At 44.7% G+C, this 22,214-nt stretch overlaps 2 protein-coding genes across 4 annotated transcripts in view; one reads left to right on the forward strand and one right to left on the reverse strand.

Annotated features, from left to right (window-relative positions):
• Positions 1–252: 252 nt before the first annotated feature.
• TMEM60 (transmembrane protein 60) lies at positions 253–8,116 on the reverse strand. Of its 2 annotated transcripts, none has more exons than XM_040413052.1 (2): positions 7,805–8,116; positions 253–800 (listed from the first exon to the last, which is right to left on the reverse strand). In XM_040413052.1, exon 2 carries the CDS (start codon positions 749–751, stop codon positions 347–349), a length of 405 nt encoding a protein of 134 aa, XP_040268986.1. In that variant the 5' UTR covers positions 752–800; positions 7,805–8,116; the 3' UTR covers positions 253–346. The 2 variants fall into 2 exon arrangements, with proteins under 2 accessions (XP_040268986.1, XP_040268988.1); XM_040413054.1 differs by lacking the exon at positions 7,805–8,116 and adding an exon at positions 7,619–7,769.
• A 172-nt stretch (positions 8,117–8,288) lies between these two features.
• PHTF2 (putative homeodomain transcription factor 2) overlaps positions 8,289–22,214 on the forward strand; it is a 120,073-nt gene continuing 106,147 nt past the window's right edge. For both annotated transcript variants that reach the window (XM_040413055.1, XM_040413056.1), the window contains exon 1: positions 8,289–8,446. The gene's annotated coding sequence lies outside the window, so the exon portion shown is untranslated. The remainder of the gene's footprint in view (positions 8,447–22,214) is intronic.

The raw sequence follows: 22,214 nt of genomic DNA on the forward strand, positions 1-22,214 counted from the left end.
AAGGACCCTAAATGAAAGGTATTACAGTCAGCTAAGCTAGACCTACAAGACATTGGAAAAGATTTATCAAAACTCGTGTACAGGAAAACTGGCTTAGTTGCCCATAGCATCCAGATTCCACCATTCATTTTCCAAAAGAGCTCTAAGCGGGACTCTGATCGGTTGCTATGGGCAACGAAGCCTGGTTTCCTGAATGGAAAGCTTAGCAGAATAGCGCTCAACATAAGAAAAATGACACTTTTACAGAAAAAATGCATTATTAAGTATCCTTTATTTACAGACTGTACATGGGGATGGCCATTTTCTAACCTGCTGCTCCCTTGACATGAAGTCCTTCTTTCAGCAGCTAGTCATGTCTCACGTAGAACACGTTGTATCCAAGTTCAATCAGTCCTCCGATGAGCAGGATCCACAATGGAATCAAGACCAGACATAGCAGCATGCTGGTGAACTGTTCCAGCCGGGCACACAGGGCAAGACAAAACGCCAGTTTCAGGAGCATGGCTGTAAGGTACCAAGACTTTTTCTTCATGTTTTGCGCCCCATTCCTGAGGTCATATCCAGATTTACACCGGCCTGCCATTTTTACAATTAACATAACAATTAAAATGGTGTCAAATATCCAAATGGGGATGAAGATGATGAACCAGCTCCATGGGGCCTTCTCATCCAGCTTCAGCACCAGCATGATCAGGAAAAGTAAACTGAAGAGCCATGTCAGCAGCACTCTCTGCGCCAGGGACATTCTCATTTAAACCGATTTTAAGGGGGTTTCAGCGCCAAGATGAAGAGCTGGATTCCTGGGCAATGAAGGGAGAGCAGAGGACAAACATGACTTTAATGGATGTTCATTGGTAGCACATCGAAGGCTCTGTTCACATCTACATTGTGCCTTCCATGTATAATGCAAGACACAACACTGACTTACAATGCGCCCGTGAATAGTGAGCAAGGCTCCGAACGCCAGCGTGAACACTAGAGATCGACCGATTATCGGTTTTACCGATATTATCGGCCGATATTCAGGATTTTGACCGTTATCGGCATCTATTTTGCCGATATTCCGATAACATATGGGGAACACAGATCGCGCTGCTCAGCGCTCTCCGCGTTCCCTCAGCAGCACAGGGGAGAAGGAAGCAGTGTCTCCCTCCCCCTGTGATGCCGCCAATGAAGAGACAGATGGGAAGAGGGAGAAGAGGGGCTGTGGTCACTGCGCCACCAATGATATTAACTTACTCATTCATTCAAATTGAACAGGAGGCGGGAGCTGGCTGCAGAATCACATAGCCGGCTCCCGACCTCTATGAGCTGTAGCTGCGATCTGCGGTAGTTAACCCCTCAGGTGCCGCGGATCGCAGCTACTGCTTATAGAGGTCGGGAGCCGGCTATGTGATTCTGCAGCCAGCTCCCGCCTCCTGTATATGAATAAATGAGAGATTTATGTTCATTGGTGGGGCAGTGTGCCGCCCCCCCCAAGCACCCCAGTATTAATCATTGGTGGCGCAGTGCGCCCCCCACCCCCACATTAAAAACATTGGTGACGCAGTGCGCCCCCCCCAGTTTTAATCATTGGTGGCAGTGGCCACAGGGTCCCCTCCTCCTCCGATCGGAGCACCAGGCTTACACTGCTGGGGCTCCGATCAGTTACCATGGCAGCCAGGACGCTACTGAAGCCCTGGCTGCCATGGTAAGCTCCATGCTGCTGTGTGCACAAAGCACAGAGCAGCAGGGACAGTGTGAGGTCCTATTCACCCTGATAGAGATCTATCAGGGTGAATAGGACAAGGGGTCTAGTCCCTAAGGGGGCTAAAAGTTAGTGGTAAAAAAATAAAAAATAAATACACATTAACAATAAAAATATTCATTTTCAGCAGATTTCTGTAGGAATCATATTTTTTTAAATGAAATTTCACAGAATATCGGTATAAATTATCGGCCCTAAAAAAATCTATATCGGTCGATCCCTAGTGAACACAACCTAAATTTCATATACACGGATCAGACATCTCAGCAATACCCACCCACCGTTCACCCAGATATAAAGCCTGGTACACATGGCCACATTGCCAAGCTACAGTACAGTGCTCTATAGCAGGGTTCCCCAACTCCAGTCATCAGGGCCCACTTGCCCACGACCGTATGCCCTCCGATATATATGGTCTGTGAGCGGGCCATATGTCCCGGAGAGGCATGGATCGTGCGCACAGCATCATAGATTACAATGATGCTGTGCACGTCGGGCCGTACACAGCATCATTGTAATCTATGATACTGTGTCCTCCCGTGAGCACGATGTATGCCGCTCCGGGACCGTATATCTCGGAGGGCATACGGTTGTGGGCAAGAGGCCTTAGGAGTATCTCACAGAATGAATACCTGTAGCAAGTCCTGATGGATGGACACTAATTATATCAGCTGCCCAATACTAAGGAAATCCTGAAAACATGACCGGCAGGTTGGCCTGAGGACCGGAGTTGAGGACCACTGCTCTATAGGATCACTCAGGCCTCATTTCACATGGAGTTTCTTTTTTTATATCACAGATACTGCTTGAACACAATAAAAAAGTTGTGCGGTTCACATGCAATAGGGTAGAACACCGTGCCAGCAGGTGCTTAAAGGGGTTATGCAGGCTTTTAATATTGATGACCTATCCTCAGGATAGGTCATCAATATCAGATCAGCGGGGGCCCGAATCAGCACCCCCGCCGATCAGCTGTATGAAGGGAAGACGCGCGCCATGCCGTCTCCTGTCTCTCTTCCTTCTAGCTGCTGCTATGTGTATGGCAAGCAGGAGGAGAGATCGGGGACAGCACGCTGGCAAGGTGCTGCCTTCTCTTCATACAGCTGGGGGTGCTGGCATTCGGGCCCCTGCTGATCTGATATTGATGACCCATCCTGAGGATAGGTCATCAATATTAAATGTCTGGAAAACCCCTTTAAAACCTGCATGCACTCAATGGGGGAGATTAATGATCAACTGGCTTAGTTGCCCATAGCAACCAATCAGATTCCACCTTTCATTTTTTACAGCTTTTTTTTGGAAAAGACCGTAATTAGACTTACCGGTAATTCTGTTTCCTTGAGTCCACCATGACGGCTTAACCTGGAGATTGACCCCTTGACCTCTGTAGGGGCAGGAACACAGAGTTTAAAAGGCCACCACTCACTCTCACCCTCAGTGCTTTCCAAATTACCAAGTGGGTGCAGCCTTAATTTTATATATATTATTATTTTTTTGATTATTAATTCATACTCGAACCCCTCTTTAAATCTTCAGAGGGGGAATATATCAGCCGTCATGGTGGACTCAAGGAAACAGAATTACCGGTAAGTCTAATTACGGTCTTTCCATTTCGTCCACCATGACGGCTTAACCTGGAGAACTACCAGATTATTTATTAGGGTGGGTAACTGCTTGCAAGACCTTCTGACCGAAGGTCAAGTCAGCAGAAGCCAAAACGTTAATTCGGTAGTGCTTATTAAAAGTATCAATACTTGACCAGGTCGCTGCTCTGCAGATTTTATCTAAGGAAACACCTCCTTTTTCTGCCCATGAGGAGGCCACCGCTCTTGTGGAATGAGCCCTTATCTCTGTAGGATTACCAAGATACCAAGACCCGCCATCTGGTAGCAGCAAGATATGGTGGACCTGATCCAGCGCCCAATGGAGTCTTTGGATGCTTTCTTCCCTTTGTTTGGACCAGCAAACTGAATGAGAAGATTATCTTCCTTCCTGAATTTTTCTGTTGCCTTTAGGTACTGTAAGACAGTATCTCGAACATCCAGGAGTTGATATTGATCCTCAGATGTACTCGACACCTCTTTAGGGAATGATGGGAGGACATTTTCCTGGTCTCTTCCCAGAACTTTTGAGCTGTGAGAGGTTAGCCGAAACTTTTTTTTGGGGGGTGGGGGGTTTGAGGAAAATTCAATCCGATAACAGTTTAAAATATCCAAGGCCCAGGGGTTCTGGGTCGTGGTTTCCTAAAAGGGTAGAGATCTCCTCAACCTTCCTCCCACTCTGGGGTCATTGCTTGTCAGACTGTTTGTTTTGGGGATTAAGGAGGAAACCTCTGCTCTTTCCTCCTTTTTGGTAGCTCCACCTACCCGTTTTCCCTTTCCCCCTATAGGACCTGGATTGGGTGTTAAAGGGAAGAAAAGGCTTCTTTTTGTTTTCCTCAGGGAATCCCTTCTTTTTATCTTCCGCTTTCTCGAGTATAGAATCCAGTACGGGACCAAAAACATATTCCCCTGAAAAAGCGATAGAGCGTCAAAGTCTAAATTATGCTCTATCGCCTCCTTTCATCCACATGGCCCTCCTTGCGGAATTTGAAAGAACAGCATCCTTGGCGGCAAACCTCACGGACTCGGCTGAGGCATCCGCCAAAAATGCTGTAGCTGATTTGAGGAGAGGAATGGAATTTAGAATTTCCTCTCTCTGGGTTTTATTCTTAATATGGTTTTCAAGCTAGTTAAGCCAGAAGTACATAGATCTAGCTACGGAGGTTGCAGCTATGTTCGTTTTTATACCGAACATGGATGCTTCCCGGGACTTTTTCAGGAGAGAATCCGCCTTTCTCTCCATCGGATCCTGTAATTGAGAGGAGTCCTCAAAGGGAAGGGAGGTCTTCTTGACAACCTTTGCTACCTGGACGTCGATTTTCGGAATTTCGTTAAATATTTTTATGTCGGTTGGGTCAAAGAGTAATCTATTTTTGAATTCTCTGGGGACTCCCAGTCTCCTCTCAGGGTCCGTCCACTCATCCATGATCATATCCTTTATATTTTCGTTTACTGGAAATACTTCAGATTTCTTAGCTCTGAACCCCCCAAACATTTAGTCTTGGACCGATCGAGGTTTTTGTACCTCCTCTATGCCGATGGTTGCCCTCACGGCGCCCAATAATTCCTCCATCTCTTCAGAAGAAAATAAATACTTTTTCCTGTCCTCCACTCTCTGACAGTGCGTCTACGTTCTGTCTAGAGGTGGAAGCGTCTTCGTCCATGTCCTCTGATTCAGAGGCGGATGGAGCGGACACTCGTGGTTTTTTCGCAGGCGGAGTCGAAAGGGCAGATCTGAGAGACGCTAGCGAGGATTTTATCTCTCTCTGAATCATTGATTTGATTTGACCTCCATAAGTATGGATGGTTGCTCCTCTTTAACACGCTCATTAATGCAGACTTGGCAGAGCTTCTTTTTGTGATTTTCCGGCAATCTTTTGCCACAAGTAGCACATCTAGGGATTTTGGCCTTAGTTCTGGGCTCTTTAATTCCCTAAAAGAGGAGCAACCCAGTATCAGTAAGCTATTGCAAGAGGTAGCATAACAACATGATACATATTTTTCTTTCCCCACAGGGGAACTCGCGATCTGAGCAGCCGAGGGGGTATCTGTAGAGTCCATCTGGTCTGCAGGGGTATCGGGGGCCGACATCTGGAGCAGGAGCCTTTACTGGGACGCTAGTCCTTTCAAATCTCCCGCCTTGCAGCGATGGATGCGGCGTTTGAAGTCATCTTTGTGCGCGTGCGTCCCGGCTCATAGCTTCGCCCCCTCAACCACCTGCCGGAACAACGCTGCGGATTCACACAAAGGGTCCGCGAGCAGCGCGCTCGACGGTGCGTGGTCAGCTTCCTTCAGGAGAGAAGGGGGACCCTGCGCTTTGGGGAGAGATTCAGGCCCCCGCAAGAGCGGGAACGAGATCCACTCCATAGTCCTCCTCTGCCCAGCTTAGGACAAAGCCGCCGGAGGGCAGAGGGAAGGGATAAGCGATCCCAAAGGTACTAAAAATAACAAACACTGTAGTCTTCTCACCTCCTACAGGAGGTCTGTCTGTGAGGTACCCCCCGTAGGGACAGGAAACACTGAGCGCGAGAGTGGGTGGTGGCCTTTTAAACTCTGTGTTCCTGCCCCTACAGAGGTCAAGGGGTCAATATCCAGGTTAAAGGGAGTCTGTCCCCTCCATATGGCCATATACAGTGCTTACATGGCTCTGTAGCACACCTATACAGGATTGTAACGGTACCTTTACCATACGGTACCTTTAGGTCAGGACTTGGAGGGCGGGCAAAGGAAGAGGCTGGGGAGGAGTAAAGTGAAAAGAGCAGCCTGGGCACCTACACACTGAACGCCGCCCCTGGGCACTTGCGAGTGCTCATTTGCATATGAATTCAACTTCGTTTTTCCTGCTTGTGCAAGTCTAAAGAAGAGAACAAAGGTACCGTTACAATCCTGTATAGGTGTGCTACAGAGCCATGTAAGCACTGTATATGGCCATATGGAGGGGACAGACTCCCTTTAAGCAGTCATGGTGGACGAAATGAAAGGATCAATCAAAATTGGTTGCTAAGGACACTGTATCCAGCTGTTCTTTCCACCAATTCTAATAAATCTCCCCCAATGTGTTGCTGGACAGGGGCTCTTAGTCTTCATGCACATGACCGCACTTCTTATCCGTGTGCTCTCTGCATGTACTTAGCCATCATTTCTATAGGGCCATGCACACATCCATTTTTGGTGGATCTGTTCCACATACTACACAAACAGTCCTTTTGATGGTAGGGAGTGAGAAAGACAGGGGATGCACACCGAAGGTATCTGTATTTTGTGGAGGACTAGGCCCCAATACAGATCCCTTCAGGCATCCCCCATTTTCTCACTCCCATCACTAGGAAGTACATCTCATCTGCAGGACCAGAATAGGACATGTTCTAGAATGTATGGACCGGACATATGGATGCGGACAGTGCACTGATGACATCCCTGTGCTGTCTGTAAAAAATACTGATGGAACCTGGATGAAAAATGGGATCATGTGCATACCCCCTTAGTCATATCTTTAGGCTAGGTTCACTCCTGAGCGGTTTACAGCGCGTTCCTACGCGCTGTAAAACGCTCAACAGGCAAAAACCAATGTTTCCCTATGGGCATGGTTCTCACCTGAGCGTTTTACAGCGCGTACAAACACGCTGTAAAACGCCCTACGCCCCAAGAAGTACAGGAGCTTCTTTGGGGCGTATTGTCGCGCGTAACACCTCTGTTTTTCATTGTACGCCTCTGTGGTCAATAGCAAGAACGCGCATACGACGCGCATTTCCAAAATACAAAAACACCCGATAAAAACGCCTGTAAACAGCGCTTATCGAATACGCTCAGGTGTGAATCCAGCCAAAGAGGCAGTCCGGGTGTAGAGCTGAACCCGGACATACCCATAATTTCACCCAGGCAGCCCCCCTGATGTTAGCATCTCATGCTCCAATGCTCTCCCTTGCCCTGCACAATCTCTTTTATTCCGCCCAGCAGTGTTTGGTGACGTCACCGGCTCTGATGGGCGGGCTTTAGCGCTGCCTTAGCCGTTTTACAGCTAGGGCACTGCTGGACGGAAACCTTCAGGCTGAAGGAGAGCCTGGTCCGTCATCGGAACTCCAGAAAATACCATTGGAGCATGAACTGCTCTGATGCTCTTATCAGGGGGGCTGCCTGTGTGAAAATAGGGATATGTCCGGGTTCAGCTCTGAACCTGGACAACCCATTAAAAGGGGATGTATGATAATAAGCGTAAGTTCTGCCACTTCTATACATATATCCAGTTATAGCCTTAGCAATGAACCACTACCTTCAGTCACTTCTGAAGCTCTTGTCCATCCCCCTGCTTTACACTGCATCGCTGATCGTTTGAAATGCAGTGTAAGAGCCTAGCGCTACTGCCCAATGTAACCAGTGGCATCTCCAGGTCCGCCATATTACCCCCTATACAGACGTATATAGCCCATGTGATGCATAAGGCGGGAGCCCTCCTCACCAGCGCGGAGCGGCGCTCATGTCCCCCAAATATTCACCAGAACCCAGGGACTACACTCCGCCATCAGCGTCCTCTGCAGCAGACGACTCGCTTCCTGTTACCGTCTCGTTCACCCATTGGCTGCCATCAAACAACACTCGTCCAATCATCATTTAGTTGCCCATAGACCTCACTGCGCATGCGAAACGCAATTTGCAGACATATTTAGTCATGGAAACGTTCTAGGGTTTAGATACAAACTGAAGGCAACTACGTCCCCAATAATCTCCAAGCAGGCGACTAAAACCATATCCTGCCTCCTGCACAAGAGTCGGCTGTTCCCTAATCAAAGATGGACGAAAGCCCTCCTCCTTGATAGGTTTCTTTGTGCCGTCGCCATGTTTGTTTAGGCATCAGTGCCATCTGTATGGAAGGTTATTGCGGCCGTCATGTGACCTGCCGGCTGTCTGATAGGGTCATGCTCCGTGACGCGCTGGCCGTTGCCAGGGGCGGTTCTAGAGACTGTAGCCCTGGTGGACTGGCTCCGGTGGCTCGTACTCAGGGTACCAGGGAGCGCGCAGACTTGGGGCTCATGTTCCGGTAAAATTCAAAGAGCTCCGTCCGGTGCCCCCGGCGGGAGGAGGAGGCGGCTCCGGTCAGCAGGTAACCAGTCAGACTGTGGTGAGGTGCACACATACTCACATAGCAGCTTCCTGTGCATCACTGACCCATCCATTACACGGGGATGTGCGAGCAGCAGGCATGGTGATAGTGTCCACAGATGGGAGCTCTGTCACCTGGGCACAGCGGTGCGGAAGAGACCGAGACCATGAATGGCCACTGATTCTTTGTCTATAGTATATATCTATCTACAGTATCTGTCTATTATATATATCTATCTGTCTACAGTATCTGTCTATAGTATATATCTATCTACAGTATCTGTCTATAGTATATATCTATCTACAGTATCTGTCTATTATATATATCTATCTGTCTACAGTATCTGTCTATAGTATATATCTATCTACCTACAGTATCTGTCTATAGTATATATCTATCTACAGTATCTGTCTACAGTATATATCTATCTGTCTACAGTATCTGTCTACAGTATATATCTACCTACAGTATCTGTCTATCTATATATCTATCTATAGTATATATCTATCTACCTACAGTATCTGTCTATCTATATATCTATCTACAGTATCTGTATATAGTATATATCTATCTACAGTATCTGTCTATATATCTATCTATAGTATATATCTATCTATCTACAGTATCTGTCTATAGTATATATCTATCTACCTACAGTATCTGTCTATAGTATATATCTACCTACAGTATCTGTCTATCTATATATCTATCTACAGTATCTGTCTATAGTATATATCTATCTACAGTATCTGTCTATTATATATATCTATCTATCTACAGTATCTGTCTATAGTATATATCTATCTACCTACAGTATCTGTCTATAGTATATATCTACCTACAGTATCTGTCTATCTATATATCTATCTATAGTATATATCTATCTACCTACAGTATCTGTCTATAGTATATATCTATCTACCTACAGTATCTGTCTATAGTATCTATCTCTCTATCCTTCTATTATCTATCCTTCTATTATCTATCCTTCTATTATCTATCCTTCTATTATCTATCCTTTTATTATCTATCCTTCTATCTATCTATCCTTCTATCTATCTATCCTTCTATCTATCTATCCTTCTATCTATCTATCCTTCTATCTATCTATCCTTCTATCTATCTATCCTTCTATCTATCTATCCTTCTATCTATCTATCCTTCTATCTATCTATCCTTCTATCTATCTATCTATCCTTCTATCTATCTATCCTTCTATCTATCTATCCTTCTATCTATCTATCCTTCTATCTATCTATCCTTCTATCTATCTATCCTTCTATCTATCTATCCTTCTATCTATCTATCCTTCTATCTATCTATCCTTCTATCTATCTATCCTTCTATCTATCTATCCTTCTATCTATCTATCCTTCTATCTATCTATCCTTCTATCTATCTATCCTTCTATCTATCCTTCTATCTATCTATCCTTCTATTATCTATCCATCTATCTATCTATCGATCTATCTATCTATCTATCTATTCTACACTTCTCAACATTGTAATTCCAACACCAAGAAGGAAACATTGTGGAATTATGGAAGTCGCTTCATCGATTAGACACATTAATGATATGGGAGCAGGTTATTGTAACATCTGGATTTCCTCAGTGTTGAGTATGCGCGCCATGCACAGAACTACACGCACACCGCAGCAAGGTTACAAATGGCTGTCTGAGTAACCTTCTGCCACGTTGAATGCATGTCACCAAGCTCCGCTCCCTCTGCAGTTGCCGGCCAATGGCGCCCCAGATGTGCTCGATGGGAGACAAGTCCGGAGACGCTGCAGGTGACGGTAGCACACTTAGGTCCCACAGTCCCACAGTGACGTGCAGCCTGGTGGCCCCAGGGACGCTTTGGAGAAATGACTGCCCCACTTGTTTCACAACCAAATCAATGTGATTACTAGAGGGTCCGGCTACTGTACGTTATGCACAATCATCCCACATGACTTAATCCAATTTCTGAGGTTTCATGTGGCTAAAAAGCTTTTATGCCTCTCTCTTATGCCACAGATTCGAGCTAGGTGCAGTGTATGATGGCATGTGCTAGTGATGCTACCAAAGTCTGAGATGATGGTGAAAAGTAGTGTTTAGGATGTGTGTTAAAGGGAACCTGTCAGCATGAAAATGCAGTGCAAACTGCAGGCAGCGCATTATAGAGCAGGAGGAGCTGAGCAGACTGATATATAGTTTAATGGGAAAAGATTCAGCACAACCTGTAATTTATTCTAGTCTCTGCTCTTTCTCTACTTAGGAGTCATGTGGGTGGTCCCTCTCAGGGACTGACAGCTAATTGTGCATGACTAAGCATGGGAAGTTAGCAGTCATTGATAAGAAAACCTGCATAACTCCTAAGCACAGAAAGAGCAGAGATTTAAATGAATAAAACTATATATATATATAGAAAAAAAGAAAAAAAGAAATCCGCAGCACATCCAATTGATCAAAAAGTAAAAAGAAGCTTTATTCACCAAGCATGCGACGTTTCAATCCTCTCAATGGGATTTTTCGTCACTGCTTGAGAAAAATCCCATTGAGAGGATTGAAACGTCGCATGCTTGGTGAATAAAGCTTCTTTTTACTTTTTGATCAATTGGATGTGCTGCGGATTTCTTTTTTTCTATATTATTTGGAGGTGGATCGCCTACTCAGCCGCTGGCACTCCGTTTGTACTATTTTGACAGTGGTGCTGCCCACATTTTCTCTATTCCCATATATATATATATATATATATATATATATATATATATATATATATTATTTTATATACAGTACAGACCAAAAGTTTGGACACCTTCTCATTCAAAGAGTTTTCTTCTTTTTCATGACTATGAAAATTGTAGATTCACACTGAAGGCATCAAAACTATGAATTAACACATGTGGAATTATATACATAACAAACAAGTGTGAAACAACTGAAAATATGTCATATTCTAGGTTCTTCAAAGTAGCCATCTTTTGCTTTGATTACTGCTTTGCACACTCTTGGCATTCTCTTAATGAGCTTCAAGAGGTAGTCCCCTGAAATGGTTTTCACTTCACAGGTGTGCCCTGTCAGGTTTAATAAGTGGGATTTCTTGCCGTATAAATGGGGTTGGGACCATCAGTTGCGTTGAGGAGAAGTCAGGTGGATACACAGCTGATAGTCCTACTGAATAGACTGTTAGAATTTGTATTATGGCAAGAAAAAAGCAGCTAAGTAAAGAAAAACGAGTGGCCATCATTACTTTAAGAAATGAAGGTCAGTCAGTCAGCCGAAAAATTGGGAAAACTTTGAAAGTAAGGGCTATTTGACCATGAAGGAGAGTGATGGGGTGCTGCGCCAGATGACCTGGCCTCCACAGTCACCAGACCTGAACCCAATCGAGATGGTTTGGGGTGAGATGGACCGCAGAGTGAAGGCAAAAGGGCCAACAAGTGCTAAGCATCTCTGGGAACTCCTTCAAGACTGTTGGAAGACCATTTCAGGGGACTACCTCTTGAAGCTCATCAAGAGAATGCCAAGAGTGTGCAAAGCAGTAATCAAAGCAAAAGGTGGCTACTTTGAAGAACCTAGAATATGACATATTTTCAGTTGTTTCACACTTGTTTGTTATGTATATAATTCCACATGTGTTAATTCTTAGTTTTGATGCCTTCATAGTCATGAAAATAAAGAAAACTCTTTGAATGAGAAGGTGTGTCCAAACTTTTGGTCTGTACTGTATAAACCCGCTCATCTCCTTCTCCCCCATAACGTGCTGCCTGCCAAGTTTGCGCTGCATTTTCATGGTGACAGGGTCCCTTTGAGGTTCGGTTAAGAGTTTTTGAGGTGGTGGACATGGGTTTCCAGTTCAGGACCTCTGTATATTAGTAGAGCAGAGAGCTGCTGCAATAAACAGTTTTTGCTCTGGAGGACTTGATCATGTAATATATGGTTTCCTGTTGAATTTAAGGGTTCGGCTACATGGCGGTCTTGGTTATGCAACAGCTGTCGTTCCCAAGGATCGCAGTGTAGCGGTTCCTAGCATAGAAATGGTTAGGGTCACAGTATGGCTCACACATTTTCCGCGACCCCTAAGTTTAAAATTATCCAGCAATTGTAGGGTTGCGGTCACAGCTCACGTGCGGGTCACATTGTGATTCCATACGCTGCTAGTCCACTGCTATCAGTATTTGTTGTACGACCAAGATTTCCATGTAGCTGAATCTTAATAGGCGGTTTGTTGCTGCAGAGGAAATGTCACTATCGTGGCCTCCATCGCTCCGGCCTCTGATGTTTAGTTTACTGGAACCATGAGAAAGCCATAGTAGACAAGGAGGAGGGGGATGCAACTGCATGCTATGAGAGGAGAGGGGGACAGTGTTAGGGCTCATGCACACTAATGTGTGTGGTCTGCTATGGACTGTTTGTAGATCCGCAATAGACAGTCCACACCTCAAAAAAGTAGGACATGTCCTATTTTCTTTGCTGTGCGGAGGCAGACTGAAGTCCCACAGAAGAGCTCCGTAGTGCTTCCGCTGGCTTCCGATCCGTGCCACCGCTCCGTATCTTGTGGATTGCAGACGCATTCACGTCAGTGAGGCCGCATCCATGGTACAGAGCGCACACGGCCAGTGCCCGTATATTGCGGACTGGCCGTTTGCTGTCTGCAATACGGGCATGGATGGCCTACAGGTAGGGCATACCTTAACATAACCGGAATGCCTCTTGAACTGCATTGATTACCTGAATGTTGGCATTTGTCTGATAATGTTGCCAGTGAAACTGGGCGTACAGTATATTCGCATGTGGCAGATTTGCTGCAGAAACACCCAGGACGGATGGATTTGTAGGCCGCATACACTTCTGCTACAGATCCGCTATGTGTGACCAAACCATATTCTGTGTAACCCTTGGCAATGAAATGCAATCGTTCTCAGTGGTGTAGACTGGCGTTCTGTGCCTACATGGCAGTTTAGTCTCAGTTTTGCGGTACTTTGTCATAAACATAGAGGTCCATTAGGGGAGCAGTCGTGAAATGTCTCTAGAACTGCTTCTATGGAGAACAGCGTTGCGGTACAGCTATAAAAGCACACGTAACTGTCTACTGTTTTTCCAATGAAATCGTTGTGGAGAGGACAGCACAAATAGGCCATGCTCCTGAAAATCTGCATTGTGTGAACAGCATCTCCATTCCGTGCAGTATAAATCTCACTAGGACCCTTTCTACTGTATGTCTGGTCACTCTCTTACTGTCTGACTGCATTCAGAAGTGTTAAAAGTAATGTAAAGGACTGAGACCACCTCTTTGAGATGACCACCCCCTTATCAGACCAGATTTTCATCTCCACTATAAATTATGCTTGCTGTCTGTCTTCTTTGAGAAGACCCCCCCCCCCCCCCCCCCCCCTTAGTGGACCACATTTTTAACTCTACCACACTTTATGCTTTCTGGCCATCTTCTTTGAGAAGACCACCCCCTTAGTGGACCGGATTTTTAGCTCCACTATACCTTATGCTTGCTGTCTGCCTTCTTTGAGAAGACCACCCTGTTAGTGGACCGGATTTTCAGCTCTACCACACTTTATGCTTTGTACCGTCTTCTTTGAGAAGACCACCCGATTAGAGGACCACTTTTCAAAGCACTTTTTAGTGGTCACCCCCCCAGGAGGCTTGAATGTGTCCTTGGGTGTGTAACATTTGACAGGTTTTCTGTCAGGAATCTCTGGCCGCCATCTGCTGCTATTATTAGTTGCGGATAAACACTAAGGTCAGGCGTACAGGGCCGGCGGCGCGTTGGTTTGGTTTTGTGGATTTGACAGCTGTGTTCAGGCTCTCTCTAGAACCATGCCAGAAGACTGATCTAGGGAGTCAGAGGCATGGTGCTAGTGGAACTATAAATCTTCTCTTCCTAGCCAGTGATGATCTGTTCTTGGGACATGGCATCAACATTGGGTGGGGGTCTGACCCCCTGACAACCCCTTTATTGTACATACATAAGTATGTGTCTGCCTTGTACTGCACCTCAGTCTGAAATCATCTCTCTTTCACACAGGTTGGGCCTGTTAATGGGGGTTATCTTGATAAAGTAAGGTCTGAGTGACGGCATTTAAAGGGGTTGTCCGGGTTCAGAGCTGAATCCGGACATACCTCCATTTTCACCCAGGCAGCCCCCCTGACTTGAGCATCGGATCAGTTCATGCTCCGATGCTCAACATGTGTAATGCCACGTAGATATGATCTGGTGGCATATCATTAGCCCTGCAGCCATCATCTATTACCTGCGATACGAAGAAAACCTCAGAATTACTAGGTAGGTCAGTAGACAAGCTGGGGAAAGCAAATGGCGTCCCTCTTTGGAATAGTACTCAATACTTGTCACAAAATGCTTTTACTTTTGTCAGTGTCCTACAGCTGCACCTCGGAGACTTGTAGAAACCACCCAATTGTAAAATAATTCTGTCTCAAAAAGATATTATTGGTTGGGAGAATGAGCATGTACCTGGGACCTACAGTGTAATCTGCCGGGTACGTAAGATGTGACGCGAATAAATGTGTCGGCATGCCTGGATTCCTTTATGCATTTTTTTAGTCCATTATTGCATTATACAATATATTTAATATTTGGCTAAAATTAACATGGAACATGTTGGACCTGTAGAATAGCACTTGTTCGGAGAATTAATCAAGCACTGGACTCCAAAATTCTGTCTGCAAAAAGTAGTAAAATAGGACTTTTATGACTTTTTGAGGTCACTTGCACAAACTTTTTGAAACTTTTTTGCACCATGCCAGTTTTGAAAAGAAGTTGGAAAGTAGGCATGGTTAGCTATGTTAATGAGTTTCACTCCAGATGGGACTTTTTTAGAAAGTTACAAGAAAAGTCTGAAAGCCACTCCAGTAGGTGGATGGTGTAGAAAACTGGAGGAGCATCTCTAGACAAACGTGTTAGGTTTAAAGGGAACCTGTCATCATTAGGGTCCATTCACACATCTGTGTGTGCTTTGCGTATCCACGGATCCGTGGATCCGCAAAACACGTACAGCGGCAATGTGCGTTCCGCATTTTGCGGACCGCACATTGCCGGCACTAAGAGAATATGCCTATTCTTGTCCGCTATTGCGGGCAAGAATAGGACATGTTCTATTTTTTTTCAGGATCGGAATTGCGGACACTCGGTCAATCAGCTACGGTTCCGGATTATTGACTCAGTTGGCAAAATGAGACGTGGGGGCGATAAGGATCGAATCCTACGTAGGAAGGAACTGAAGTGGATTTTTGAACTGAAGGCACTCCAACCTTATGGGATGAATATTGAATTTAACGTGGGGAATATATAGGTTATCCATGGGATGTAATAATGAATTTGTACTCAGTATGGTGATTTTTAATATGTACCTGTTTTTAATCATAGGGTTATATTCACTTATGTCACTATGTTCTGCACATTGAACACTGCTCTGTGATCCACAATGTGGAGGATCTTGCCCCCCTCCATAATTGGGAAAGAATACACGATCGCTGGTCTTTAAGAGTATTATGGGTATGTCTGCTGCCAGCGGCTCTGGGTGGGGGCGGGCGGTTTGCTATGTGTCCCTAGTAACAGAGCGCAGCCTGGGGGAGGAGGAGTAGGAGGCGGCTCGGCGGCAGTTATGATCGCATGGACGGGTTAGTATGCGATCATGTGATCAGTGTCGGGCTCGTGAGTGAACGACTCCTCCTCCCCGAACATACGCACTTGATGCAGGGTGACGCGCTGTAAGCGTGCATCACAGAGGTATGTGTTCCATAGCGTTTCACTCTTCACATGGGAGGATATCTATGTATATGTTAAGTGAATGTACAGTCGTGGCCAAAAGTTTTGAGAATTACATAAATATTGGAAAAGTTGCTGCTTAAGTTTTTATAATAGCAATTTGCATATACTCCAGAATGTTATGAAGAGTGATCAGATGAATTGCATAGTCCTTCTTTGCCATGAAAATTTACTTAATCCCAAAAAAACCTTTCCACTGCATTTCATTGCTGTCATTAAAGGACCTACTGAGATCATTTCAGTAATCGTCTTGTTAACTCAGGTGAGAATGTTGACGAGCACAAGGCTGGAGATCATTATGTCAGGCTGATTGAGTTAAAATGGCAGACTTGACATGTTAAAAGGAGGGTGATGCTTGAAATTATTGTTCTTCCATTGTTAACCATGGTGACCTGCAAAGAAACGCATGCAGCCATCATTGCATTGCATAAAAATGGCTTCACAGGCAAGGATATTGTGGCTACTAAGATTGCGCCTCAATCAACAATTTATAGGATCATCAAGAACTTCAAGGAAAGAGGTTCAATTCTTGTTAAGAAGGCTTCAGGGCGTCCAAGAAAGTCCAGCAAGCGCCAGGATCGTCTCCTAAAGAGGATTCAGCTGCGGGATCGGAGTGCCACCAGTGCAGAGCTTGCTGAGGAATGGCAGCAGGCAGGTGTGAGCGCATCTGCACGCACAGTGAGGTGAAGACTTTTGGAAGATGGCCTGGTGTCAAGAAGGGCAGCAAAGAAGCCACTTCTCTCCAAAAAAAACCATCAGGGACAGATTGATCTTCTGCAGAAAGTATGGTGAATGGACTGCTGAGGACTGGGGCAAAGTCATATTCTCCGATGAAGCCTCTTTCCGATTGTTTGGGGCATCTGGAAAAAGGCTTGTCCGGAGAAGAAAAGGTGAGCGCTACCATCAGTCCTGTGTCATGCCAACAGTAAAGCATCCTGAGACAATTCATGTGTGGGGTTGCTTCTCATCCAAGGGAGTGGGCTCACTCACAATTTTGCCCAAAAACACAGCCATGAATAAAGAATGGTACCAAAACACCCTCCAACAGCAACTTCTTCCAACAATCCAACAACAGTTTGGTGAAGAACAATGCATTTTCCAGCACGATGGAGCACCGTGCCATAAGGCAAAAGTGATAACTAAGTGGCTCGGGGACCAAAACGTTGACATTTTGGGTCCATGGCCTGGAAACTCCCCAGATTTTAATCCTATTGAGAACTTGTGGTCAATCCTCAAGAGGCGGGTGGCCAAACAAAAACCCACTAATTCTGACAAACTCCAAGAAGTGATTATGAAAGAATGGGTTGCTATCAGTCAGGATTTGGCCCAGAAGTTGATTGAGAGCATGCCCAGTCGAATTGCAGAGGTCCTGAAAAAGAAGGGCCAACACTGCAAATACTGACTCTTTGCATAAATGTCATGTAATTGTCGATAAAAGCCTTTGAAACGTATGAAGTGCGTGTAATTATATTTCACTACATCACAGAAACAACTGAAACAAAGATCTAAAAGCAGTTTAGCAGCAAACTTTGTGAAAACTAATATTTGTGTCATTCTCAAAACTTTTGGCCACGACTGTATATGCACACACTTGGATACACTGTGGATAATTAATGTATTATGTAACCGTGTGGCTTGCACTTTTTAAGCAGGATCATTTGGGGATCACATTGTGCTTGATAAAGGCTATGCTATAGCCGAAACGTAGCAACTTCTGTAAACACGTTTTGCATGTAAGCAGTTCCCAATAAAGGGATTTTCACCGGACATGCTGCCTCCGTTATCGCTTATTGGATTGTATATTCAGGAGCCTCTGTGGATCTAGGGCTCCAGGTGGGCTGCTGCATTCCGGATGACCGCAAGATCTGGCGAGTGAGACTCCCTATTGATGTATTTCATGTATTTTATTCATGTAAGTTCCTGCTCATTCTGGGCTTTAAAGTCCAGGGGGCGGTCCTATCAGTGATTGACAGCTATCTGTGTATACACGGTCATAGAGGGAAGGCTGTCAGTCACTGATGGGACCTCCTCCTTGACTTCAAAGCCCAGAATAAGCAGGAATTTACATGAATGAAATACAAGTTTTACTGAGTCTTTTCCCATAAAACTATAAATCAATCTGCTCAGCTCCTCCTGCTCTATAACCTGCTGCCTGCAGCTCAGACACCATATTAGGCTACTTTCACACTAGCGTTCGGAGCGGATCCGTCTGATGTTTCATCAGACGGATCCGCTCCGATAATGCAGACGTTCGCATCCGTTCAGAACGGATGCGTCTGCATTAAAACTTAGAAAATTTTCTAAGTGTGAAAGTTGTCTGAGCGGATCCGTTCAGACTTTACATTGAAAGTCAATGGGGAACGGATCCGCTTGAAGATTGAGCCATATTGTGTCATCTTCAAGCGGATCCGTCCCCATTGACTTCCATTATAAGTCTGGACGGATCCGCTCGCCTCCGCACGGCCAGGCGGACACCCGAACGCTGCAAGCAGCGTTCAGGTGTCCGCTCACTGAGCGGAGGCTGAGCGCTGGCAGGCGGATGCATTCTCAGTGGATCCGCCTCCACTGAGAATGCATTGGGGCCAGACGGATGCGTTCGGGACCGCTCGTGAGCCCCTTCAAACGGAGCGCACGAGCGGACACCCGAACGCTAGTGTGAAAGTAGCATTAAACATGACAGGTTCCCTTTAAAGATGCTCCAAACTTAACAATCAACATGTGCTGTTTGATAAATTTGACCCATAGTACTCCAATGTAGACTCAAGAAAAACTTCAAATATTTACCCTCATGATAAATTCTCCCCTTGGTTTCAATATGTTGAGACCTTATAGTCAATTCACACATATATATATATAATAATATTTTTTTTTATTTTTTATAAAGTACATCAGAAATATACCTTTCTCAGATGAGCTCTTAACTTATACCTGTTGACCAGGGCTGAAGAAAAATGGCAATTATTTTCAATTAAAGGATGATTATTGATATTTTTTACTTAGTATTTTTCTGTGATAACTTTTATTTTTCTGTCGAATTATAGTTTTTATTGACACCATTTTGGGTACATATAACTTATTAACTTTTGTTTGCATGAGGTAACAGTAAAAAAAAGATATTCCACCACTGTTTTTTGCACTTTAAATTTACGACGTTTACCGTATAAAATAATTTAGCATCTTACTTTTATTTCTGTGGGTGAGTACGATTACAGCGATACCAAGTATGTATTGTTTTGTTTTTTACCCCTTTTCCACAATAATTGAATGTCTTATGCAAAAATAATAATAATAAAAAAGAAAATTTCATTCCAAGAGTCAAAACGCATTCGTTTTTTCACCAACGTTGCGGGACGAGATGTAGTTTCATTGGTACAATTTTGGGGTACATGAACCTTACTAATTAACCTTTTTATATTTTGGTGGGGGATAGGAACAATTTTTTTTTTTTAATATATATATATATATATATAATTGTTCACAGAGCAATGTAAACTGAAAAATTACATATAGTTCTTGGTATATATTTTTTGGTGGGAATCCTCTGTATGGGACAAGTTCATACAGCCTGATGTAATTCCGATTGTAGTATCCTCGAGGTAGGTCATCAGTGCGAGTCAGACACCTGGCACCCCCACGATCAATTGTTTGAAGAGGTTGTGGCCCTCCCTTGAGTACTATGACCTTCCCACAGCTTAGCAAGCATAGTGCCGCTCATTGTATAGCGGCTGTGATTGGTGTTGCAGGCTGGGCCTTTTCACTTGAATGGGACTGAGCTGTGTCTAGGCCATGTGACTGATGAACGCAACGTCACTGATGTAGGAAAACGCTGCAGCTCTCGTTGGAGCTCTGCAGCCTCTACATACAGCTGATGGACGGGGGTTCTGAGAGTCACCTTACTTATCAGACATTGATGACCTGTCCTGAGGATCAGTTAAGTGGAGGTAAAGTGCTGCCATCACTCATCCTCATACAGCTGCATTGTATCTGGGCAGCACAATCTGCTGCCCAGAAATGGTAATTTGGGTGCCTGCATGAACAACAGGATCACCCAATGAACGAGCGTCTTGCTTGTTCATCAGGTGATCAGCGGCACATTTAGACGGGCAGATTGTCGGAATTAAGCGTTCATTCCCAATAATCTTCCCGAATATCTGGACGTGTAAATCCATCTTTAGTCTAGTTATTGTGCATTATATGACTCTATATTACCCACTAGGATTACTTATGAAACTATCTGATCCTCAAACAAAAAGGCTCTTAGCAATCGCCTAAGAGCCTTTTTTGTTTGCGGATCAGCTTGGTGTCTTCCCCCAAATTACCTCATACCCCATCGTAAATCCCTGATCTCTGTTTAGTCATGTTGACGGAGCGTCATGTTCGGCCTCTGGCATTTTGTGTCATTCTATGATGGAAATTTTACATAACATAATTTCAAAAGTAGATCAGTAATTTACTTGAAAATAATTTGACTTCAGGTCAGATTGGGACTAAAGGCCCCTTTACACGATTAGGTAATTGATTCAAGCAGGAGGTGAATGAGTCCTTAAATTTTGAACGACAACCCTTTAGATAGAGTATTGTGTAAAAACTTTGCGATCATGTAACGATTGTTGGTCAGGAAAACAGTTCCATTTACACTAAAAGATAACTGAGTGTGTGTGCTGCTGATTGCGGTAACACAAGACGAACCGCAAATAAATTTCAAAATATGAAATTCGCTCATCTCTACCCATCAGTAGAATAGCCTCATAAAGTATAATTTCTCCCTGTGGCCCCCATACTGGAGCAACAAGAAGACATTACTGTATGGGGGCCACAAGACATTATTATACTGATGGGGGAGGGGTTACAAATTGTTGTCCCATAAAGTATAATGTCACCTTGTGACCCCCTTAAAGTATAGTTCCTGAATCCAGACAGTATAATGACTCCTGGTGGCCCCATGCAGTATTGTGACTCTTGTGGGCCACAGCCTGCCCAGCGGCCAGCCCATACGGTATATAATGTCTCCTTGTGCCCCGCTGCCTGCCCATACAGTATATTATGTCTCCTTGTGCCCCGCTGCCTGCCCATACAGTATATTATGTCTCCTTGTGCCCCGTGGCCTGCCCATACAGTATATTATGTCTCCTTGTGCCCCGCTGCCTGCCCATACAGTATATAATGTCTCCTTGTGCCCCGCTGCCTGCCCATACAGTATATAATGTCTCCTTGTGCCCTGCTGCCTGCCCATACAGTGTGTAATGTCTCGTTGTGCCCAGCATCCAGCCCATACAGTATATTATTATTATTATTTATTATTAAAGCGCCATTCATTCCATACAAGGGGGGAACTAACTCTCCTTAGGGAGAGAGCACCTTAATCAGTGTGAGGAGACTTTTAGGCCATACATGCTCCTCTGGAATTCTAGGAGGGAAGAAATGCAAATGAACTCTTAACAAGCTTTGCCTCTAATGCCACCAGATGTAAGGCAGCTATCCTATAAGTCAATGTTCAGCTCTTAAAATAAGCCTTGAGACATGACTTGGATATTAAATAAGCCAGCACCTCATCTGCAGACAGCTGTTCTCCTTAGGGAGAGAGCACCTTAATCAGTGTGAGGAGACTTAAGGTGCTCTCTCCCTAAGGAGAGTTAGTTCCCCCCCTTGCTCGGACACAGGCCTCCTACCCAGTTAAGCCAGTACTCTCTGCTCTGCACTGATGAGGGGCAATCACCCCGAAACAGCTGTCTGCAGATGAGGTGCTGGCTTATTTAATATCCAAGTCATGTCTCAAGGCTTATTTTAGGAGCTGAATATTGACTTATAGGATAGCTGCCTTACATCTGGTGGCATTAGAGGCAAAGCTTGTTAAGAGCTCATTTGCATTTCTTCCCATTTATTCCATAGCGATGCACATATGAAAAGGGGTATACATACATAATACAGACAATTACACTAATCATAAACAAGACGAGTTACAAACTGGTACAGAAGGAGAGAGG

This window comes from Bufo bufo, chromosome 1, assembly GCF_905171765.1.
Source record: "Bufo bufo chromosome 1, aBufBuf1.1, whole genome shotgun sequence".
NCBI lineage: Eukaryota > Metazoa > Chordata > Amphibia > Anura > Bufonidae > Bufo > Bufo bufo.